At 44.9% G+C, this 7,571-nt stretch overlaps 1 protein-coding gene across 2 annotated transcripts in view; it reads left to right on the forward strand.

The window, feature by feature from the left end:
• herc2 (HECT and RLD domain containing E3 ubiquitin protein ligase 2) overlaps positions 1-6,640 on the forward strand; it is a 41,002-nt gene extending 34,362 nt beyond the window's left edge. For both annotated transcript variants that reach the window (XM_086116536.1, XM_086116537.1), the window contains exons 82-91: positions 299-486; positions 695-892; positions 957-1,040; positions 1,784-1,925; positions 2,315-2,509; positions 3,190-3,302; positions 3,974-4,164; positions 4,292-4,397; positions 5,175-5,387; positions 5,922-6,640. In XM_086116536.1, coding sequence (XP_085972662.1) covers positions 299-486; positions 695-892; positions 957-1,040; positions 1,784-1,925; positions 2,315-2,509; positions 3,190-3,302; positions 3,974-4,164; positions 4,292-4,397; positions 5,175-5,387; positions 5,922-6,194 — 1,703 coding nt within the window. In that variant the 3' untranslated portion in view covers positions 6,195-6,640. The remainder of the gene's footprint in view (positions 1-298; positions 487-694; positions 893-956; positions 1,041-1,783; positions 1,926-2,314; positions 2,510-3,189; positions 3,303-3,973; positions 4,165-4,291; positions 4,398-5,174; positions 5,388-5,921) is intronic.
• Positions 6,641-7,571: the final 931 nt, after the last annotated feature.

Consider the following 7,571-nt stretch of genomic DNA (forward strand, 5'->3'; position numbering starts at 1 on the left):
AATGCGACTTTGTCCAGCATCTTTCTGTTGCCTACACACGTTTGAGCTGTGAAAATATATCTGCTTGAAGCCTCCATTGGCTACGATATATCCCATTAGATTATTGCGGGGTTTTTCCCACACTATGACGACGAGGCACTCTAAAGCAGCTGCATCAGCACAAAGCCAAGTCCATACTTTGGGTCTCACATCTGAAAATTAATATTGTAGTCAAAGTTTGTCACAAGCGAGTCAGACAGGCATGTTTGGCCTTGGAGGAGGTCTCTCGCTGACTGCATCGATGTGCTGTTGGGCTCAGGAGAGGTGTTCACATGGGGCGACAACGACGAGGGCCAATTGGGCGACGGCACCACCAACGCCATCCAGAGGCCGCGACTGGTGGCGGCGCTGCAGGGCAAGAAGATCAACCGGGTCGCCTGCGGCTCCGCCCACACGCTCGCCTGGTCCACGAGCAAGCCCACAAACGCCGGCAAGCTTCCCGCACAGGTACGACGACTCGGAGGTCGAGCTCAGTGATTCACAAACGTATGTGGGCTCCCTCTAATGGTATGACAAAGCACTCCCCTCCCAAAAAAAAATCTTCAAAATGTACTTTAAGAGAAAATTATATTTTGAGGCAGTACTCTTCATAGTTTGTGAACCACTGCTCAAAAATGGCATCACGGGCTGACCCTGACCAGTGTTTGAATCCAAGGTCCCGATGGAGTACAACCACCTGCAGGAGATCTCCATCATGGCGCTGAGGAACCGGCTGCTCCTGTTGCATCACATCTCCGAGCTCTTTTGCCCCTGCATTCCCATGTTTGACCTGGAGGGGCGCTTGGGCCAAACGGGCCAGGGACCCTCACTGGGCTTTGACACCCTCCGCGGCATCCTCATCTCGCAGGGCAAGGTGGGTGTGATGGGTGCGTGTGGTGTTACACGGTGTTGTTTTGAACGCGGCTTTCTTTGAACAGGAAGCGGCTTTCAGGAAGGTAGTCCAGGCCACCATGGTGCGGGACAGACAGCATGGACCTGTGGTAGAGCTCAACAGAATACAGGTAGCAACACACACACGTATATATACAACTTCATTCTCGAAACCAAAAACTACACAGCTAAAAACAAGACAATGAATTTACTCAAGCAGCAGCTGCTGTCCTCCACAGCCCACCCCCAAATACTCACACGATAAACAAGGTTTGGCTGTATGTGTCATTTTATTAATTTTGTTAAACACTATATTATAACTTTTGATTATTCCCCCCCCCCAGACTTTTAGATCTGAGCCTCTCTTATCTGTAAAATTAAAACATAAAATCTACTTTATGCTTTAGTTGACTGCCCCCCCCCAACCACACACACACACACGCACACACATGTGCAACTCACATTATGAGGGCGCACAGGCTCCTGATGATTTCATGTGATGTCTTTTACAAAGGGATTTTTCTGTCGGTGTGTGTGCGTGACCTGCTCACCAGACTTATCCGTAGGGCTATCTGCTCAGAGAGTTGCACAAAGCGCCTCGGTTTGGACCACACACACACACACTCAGTCAACTGTGTATTGTCAGGTCTTTTAATGTGTTTGTCAAACACTACTTAACAAAAGTTCGGGATATTTGGCGTTGGGGTGAAATTTCCAGATGAACATAAGGCCCGCCACAAAAGCAACCATCAGTTTGCGGCCGTGTGGGTTTTAGGTTCATTTGGAAATTGAACTTGAATGATGAAAGAATCACTTTGTGTGAGTGCGCCACCGTTGCGCACCAAAGCACCGACATTGTGTTCTTTGTTTGCAGGTGAAGCGTTCTCGAAGCAAAGGAGGCCTGGCGGGCCCTGACGGAACCAAATCGGTGTTTGGTCAGATGTGTGCCAAAATGAGCTCGTTTAGCCCCGACTCTCTGCTGCTCCCCCATCGAGTGTGGAAAGTCAAATTTGTAGGTGGGTGTCAGAAAGATGAAACCGGTGAAGGATTTTTTTTTTTCCCCATTCAACTTAATGTTTGGTTTTCTTTGCACAGTAACATACATGGCCTGGCCCCTTTTTGAACATATCTCATAAGGACCGTCAGTCGATTAAAAGTTTTAATTGTTAACTCGCCATTAATTACATATTTTATCAGTTTTAATTCTACATTAACTTTTTTTATGTGTGTGGTTTGTGACTTTGCATTTTGCGTCATTTTGGGCCAGTCCTGTCATGTTGCTACATTTAGAGAGACAAAAAGAAACGAGACAAAAATAAATAAGCTAACAGAACAACTTGATCACACCGTAATCATTATTTTGCGTGACTTGAGCATCATTTTTGTTTGTTCGATCTTCTTTCAGGGGAGTCCGTGGATGACTGCGGCGGCGGCTACAGCGAGTCCATCGCTGAGATGTGCGAGGAGCTGCAGAACGCCCTGACGCCGCTGCTCATCGTCACCCCAAACGGACGCGACGAGTCGGGGGCCAACCGAGACTGCTTCCTGCTCAACCCCGCCGCCAAGTCGCAGCTGCACATGAGCATGTTTCGCTTCCTTGGTAAACGCTTACGCCTTCCCTGTTCCTGTGACTTTTTCGAGAAAATCAATCATAGCTGGGAAAGTATGACTCGATTGCTGCATTTTCCTCTCTGGGTTTGTTTGTTTATTATTATTTTATAGTAGCTAGCTCTTAGCTAGCTAGGGAAGTTGGACTTTCTGTCAAATGAATCTCTTGAAAATGTGACTATCCTTGTAAGATTCCGTTTTTTTCCCACGGAAATTTGACTTTTCCTTGCTATGAGTCATTTGTTCTTGTATGATCACCTTTTCACTCAGAAATGTGGCCTTTTCCTCAAATAAAAACTGAAATGTAACCTTTCTATAAAATGATTACTGTTTTCTAAAATCCGTTTTTCTCGAGAAAAAAAAATTCCCATCAATACATGACAGCTTGTTTTTCCTCTGAAATGTGACTAAGATTTTATTTTTCGTAAATACATGACTTCTTTAAATTATACATTCATATAGATGCCTACATTCCCGCAAATGTAAACCTTTCAGGTGGCTCACTTTACTTTTTTTTTCCTCACATACTACTTTATTCTAGTAAGAATCCAACTTTTTTTCCTCAAACTATTTTTCTGGATATTGTGTTACTTTTATATTGATTATTATTATTATTATTATTTTTGTCCTCAAATGTTTATCGGTCTCATTCCCCCCCTCGCACATCCGCAGGGGTTCTGCTGGGCATCGCCATCCGCTCTGGAAGTCCACTGAGTCTCAATCTAGCCGAGCCAGTTTGGAAACAGCTGGCCGGGATGAACTTGACCATCGCGGACCTCAGTGAGGTGAGACCACTTCTGGTACTGTTCTAAACTTAGTTTTGCACTATTATGTGTAATGCACCCCTTTCTAGTAAGCGCTTACCATAACAAGGGGGAAAAAAAACATCAAATATTTGCACATCAAGTCAAATGGACTCTGGTGTCTCAGCCAAACATTGTAGACGAGTCAAAAAACTGCTGTAAAATGTTGAATCGCTCTAAACTGCATTAAATGAGGCCACGGAAATGGCTCCCACCATTAGCAGCTCTGATGTAATTAGATCCCTCATTGTGAGCTTTTTTCTACTGTAAACGGAGCACATTCCTCTACATTCCTGCTCTCGTTAAAACCTCGGTAATCCCCGTCGGGAATGAGAACGTACTAGTCGGTCTCGGGCCGACGTCGCGGTAGTAATGCACACTAGTGGCCTCACGCTGCAATCATGAGCTTCCTTCTTTTTTCTTCCTCTTCTTGTACGCACATGTGCACACACACACTCTCGTTCACATGCTCTGCCCTCGAGATATCATAAAGTTTAAGTCGGGAAGATTTAAGATTTGTAAAAAGCGAACTCAAGTTAAAAAGTTAACTCAATGTGCTTCACACTCAAAAAGGAGAAAAAAAAGTATTTGAAAACAAATTCGCTGAACAAGTTGCACGCACATCCCCTGACTGTTTACCGTCCCGTCTCCAGGTGGACAAGGACTTCATTCCCGGCCTGATGTACATCCGTGACAATGAGGCCACGTCCGAGGAGTTTGAGGCCATGACTCTGCCTTTCACCGTCCCAAACGCCAGTGGCCAGGACATCCAGCTCAGCTCAAAGTACTCGCACATCACGCTGGACAACCGCGCGGAATACGTGCGACTCGCCATCAATTACAGGCCAGTGCAAAGAACACAGAATGCACATTACCGCCACCTACAGGAATGGAGTGCTATTAAACAAAGAATCCACCGTGTTAATATTCATTCTCCTGCTGCTGCTATTGTTGTTGTTGTTTTTGTGTAGGTTGCACGAGTTTGACGAGCAGGTGTCAGCCGTTCGGGAGGGCATGGCCCGTGTCGTTCCTGTTCCTGTGCTGTCACTTTTCACCGGATATGAACTGGAAACAATGGTGACCAATGTTTTTTTTTTTTTTAAGGGTCATTTGGGGGCCTGTTTGTCAAGGCAATCCAGTTTAAGTCGCAATATAACAATCTATGAAACTTCAGCCTCTGAAGCCAGTTTCACTTAACATGAATTATGGTAGACATGACTAGCATGAGTCGGCCCACAAAAGAGCCTCAGGGAGCCATGCATGGAAACTCACAGTTTGGCATTTTTTGGTCATTTTGGCTATTTCTTGTGGTCTTAAGAGACATTTTCATCCATGTTTTGATTCATCTTATTCCTACCAAATTTCCTAAACACCGGAGCAATACTGCGTTTACAAAAAAAAAACAATTTAGGAGGGTTGTTCTATGCGAGTAGCCTGGCGGTGAAGTTTGATTCGCCTTACAACAAGAAACAACTGCAGTCACGCGACAATTTTGACAACCATTCAAAGACAGTTTTGTTGACCAACATGAAACATGAAAGATCTGTTATGAGTAAACCCACAAAAAAAGTCTCAAGAAGCCATACCTGGAAAGACACAGGGAGTCAGCCATTTTTGTTTGATGCAGTCACTTTGGCCTGTAGAATTTGATAAAAACAATCAGCCAACAAAAAGTTTTGACTTTTTGGTCAGCCTGTTTATCATGAGGAGCCATACTCGGAAGTACACCCACTCTGCCATTTTGTTGTGAAGCAGCCATTTTAGCTCATTTTGGCCATTTCTAGTCGTCCTTCAAAGGTGAACAATGCCTTATCCTGCGCGTTAAATCGAATGAAATGCATTTTCTGCATGCAGGTGTGCGGGAGCCCTGACATCCCGCTGCATCTGCTGAAATCAGTGGCCACCTACAAGGGTGTGGAGCCCACGGCCCCCCTGGTGCAGTGGTTCTGGGAAGTGATGGAGTCCTTCTCCAACACGGAGCGCTCCCTCTTCCTACGCTTCGTCTGGGGGCGCACGCGGCTGCCGCGCACCATCGCAGACTTCCGTGGACGTGACTTTGTCGTACAGGTAGGAAAAGTTTGGCTACAACTTGACCATACTAAAAAAATAATCAGAAAAGAAAACATCCCAACCTTTATAAGACACTTAAAATTAGAAAAACGCTTTTCAAACATGCCATTTAAAAAAAAAAAACTGTGGTCACAGAACTAACTTGACCCCAACAATGGTAGTTAAAAAGAAAAAATAATGACAATTAGACAGCACTTTTGAATTGTGGTTCAACAAACTCCTGAATCAGGCTTGTCCAAAAATTATGACTTGGTGTGTACCGCACAAAGCTTAGACCAGAGGAAGCAAAGAAATGAGTTGTCTGCAGTGTTATCGACAATTTTGTCAACGTGTGTGTTTCATTTGACACTAAACGTCAACTGCGAATGCCAATAAACTGCCTCTTTTTAGCGCTTTATCTGAATTTTTTTGCTCAAGTCAAAGCAAAAAAAAATCGGCCAAGCAACGGCATGGATCCGAAAATAATTGTAAATCAGCAGGGTCACTTGTAGCTTGAGGTACTGCAGTACTTTTTTTGTTTTTAAATTTCAGGTGCTAGACAAGTACAACCCTCCCGACCACTTCCTCCCCGAGTCGTACACGTGCTTCTTCCTGCTCAAGCTGCCACGCTACTCATGCAAGCAGGTACTGCAGGAGAAGCTCAAATACGCCATCCACTTCTGCAAGTCCATCGACACGGACGACTATGCCCGAATTGCCCTGTCGGGCGAGCCGGCCGCCGATGACAGCAGCGACGACTCGGACAACGAGGACGCCGAGTCCTTCGCCTCGGACTCCACCCAGGACTACCTCACCGGGCACTGACCTCCTGCAGGCTTACTGGGAAGGCGGGTTCTGGTGGAATTTTATCTTCTTTTTTTTTTTTTTATGCTCACATTCCTGCAGGTTAGACGCACTCGTCTGTGTGTGAATATGAGTGTGTGTGTGTCTGTGAGATTGTGTGTGTGCGCACGCGCGCGTGTGTGTGTGTGCAACCAGCTGTGAAGCATTAAGAGCTTATAAGAAGAGCCATCCCATGATTGCTACGTTTTATTTATATTGTAAAGACGACTTTGGTCTCTGTAAATAGAAGTGGATAAACAGTAGCCCCCCCCCCTTTTTTTTTTTTGTCTTTGGAGATGAATAATCGTTTTAAAGATGTAGTTCCTGCTCAGACGTCGGTCTAATGAAGTTTCTGTTGTCACGGTGTCTCCCTGTTGAATGTGTGTATATAAATAAATATACAGAATAAAATATGACTGTGCCATGTATTCAACGGAAAGTTGTCATTCCAGTGTACTTGCCTTTGAAATACTCTCAGCGGCTGCACAAGGGAAGGCTCGGCTTAAAAATCAATAGCATTCTTTGTGGACTTAGTGACCTTTTTTTTTTTTTTTCTTCCCCTCCCCAGGAAGAATGAGCAAAAGTACATTACGCTGCTGAGAGTCAGGTGCTCTCACACTGTCGGGGCTCCAGGCGAGATGTTGAAGGCCAAGTCCCAATCCACTCAAATGTAGTAAGTTACGTAAAGTGGACTCGGTGCCAATTTCGGAAACCTCAATGAAGTGACTGTACGGCATGCCAGTTTTTGTAAACATCAAAGCATTCTCCCCCACTCCGTACGTCAAAAAACATTCCGAGCTTTCACCCAAGTAGTAAAAGTCAAACCTGGATCTGGCATTTGCAACAGCCGAACTTTATTTGGGATTAAACATTTACTTGCGGTGGATTGGAACCTCTGGTCACAGTAAAAAAAAGTTTTGATTGGACTCATCTTGGAATCATTTTGTATACATCACCCAATGGTTAATATTACAAAGTCATTATCTGTCCAGGTCAAAGTGAACCTGGAAGAAAACTCCAATTGTGGAAGGAGCCGAACCTTCTGCACCATTTCTCTCTCCTGGTTGAGCCTTCATCATATGTGGGTCATCATCTCTCTCAGTGGCTGCGAGGATGTGGCGTTTTCACAGGCAGCTTGAAGACAGCACATGATACTCCTGTGCTATTCCCCCCCCCCCCCCCCCCAAAGTCATTTAATCATTTAAGATAAAAGAAAATGGTCTTTTGAGCTCAAACTCAGGGCCCCGAGGCCTTTTTTTTTGTGGTTGTGTTGAGCAAATCCAGTAAGGTTCTCATACATGATTTGTGCAGAAAATGTTCAGTTTCCACCAAATGCATCATTATGAATGCAACAGTATT

Source organism: Hippocampus guttulatus, chromosome 7 (genome assembly GCF_054856545.1).
Source record: "Hippocampus guttulatus isolate MCC_2025c chromosome 7, RoL_Hgut_1.0, whole genome shotgun sequence".
In the NCBI taxonomy this organism is placed as follows: Eukaryota; Metazoa; Chordata; class Actinopteri; order Syngnathiformes; family Syngnathidae; genus Hippocampus; species Hippocampus guttulatus.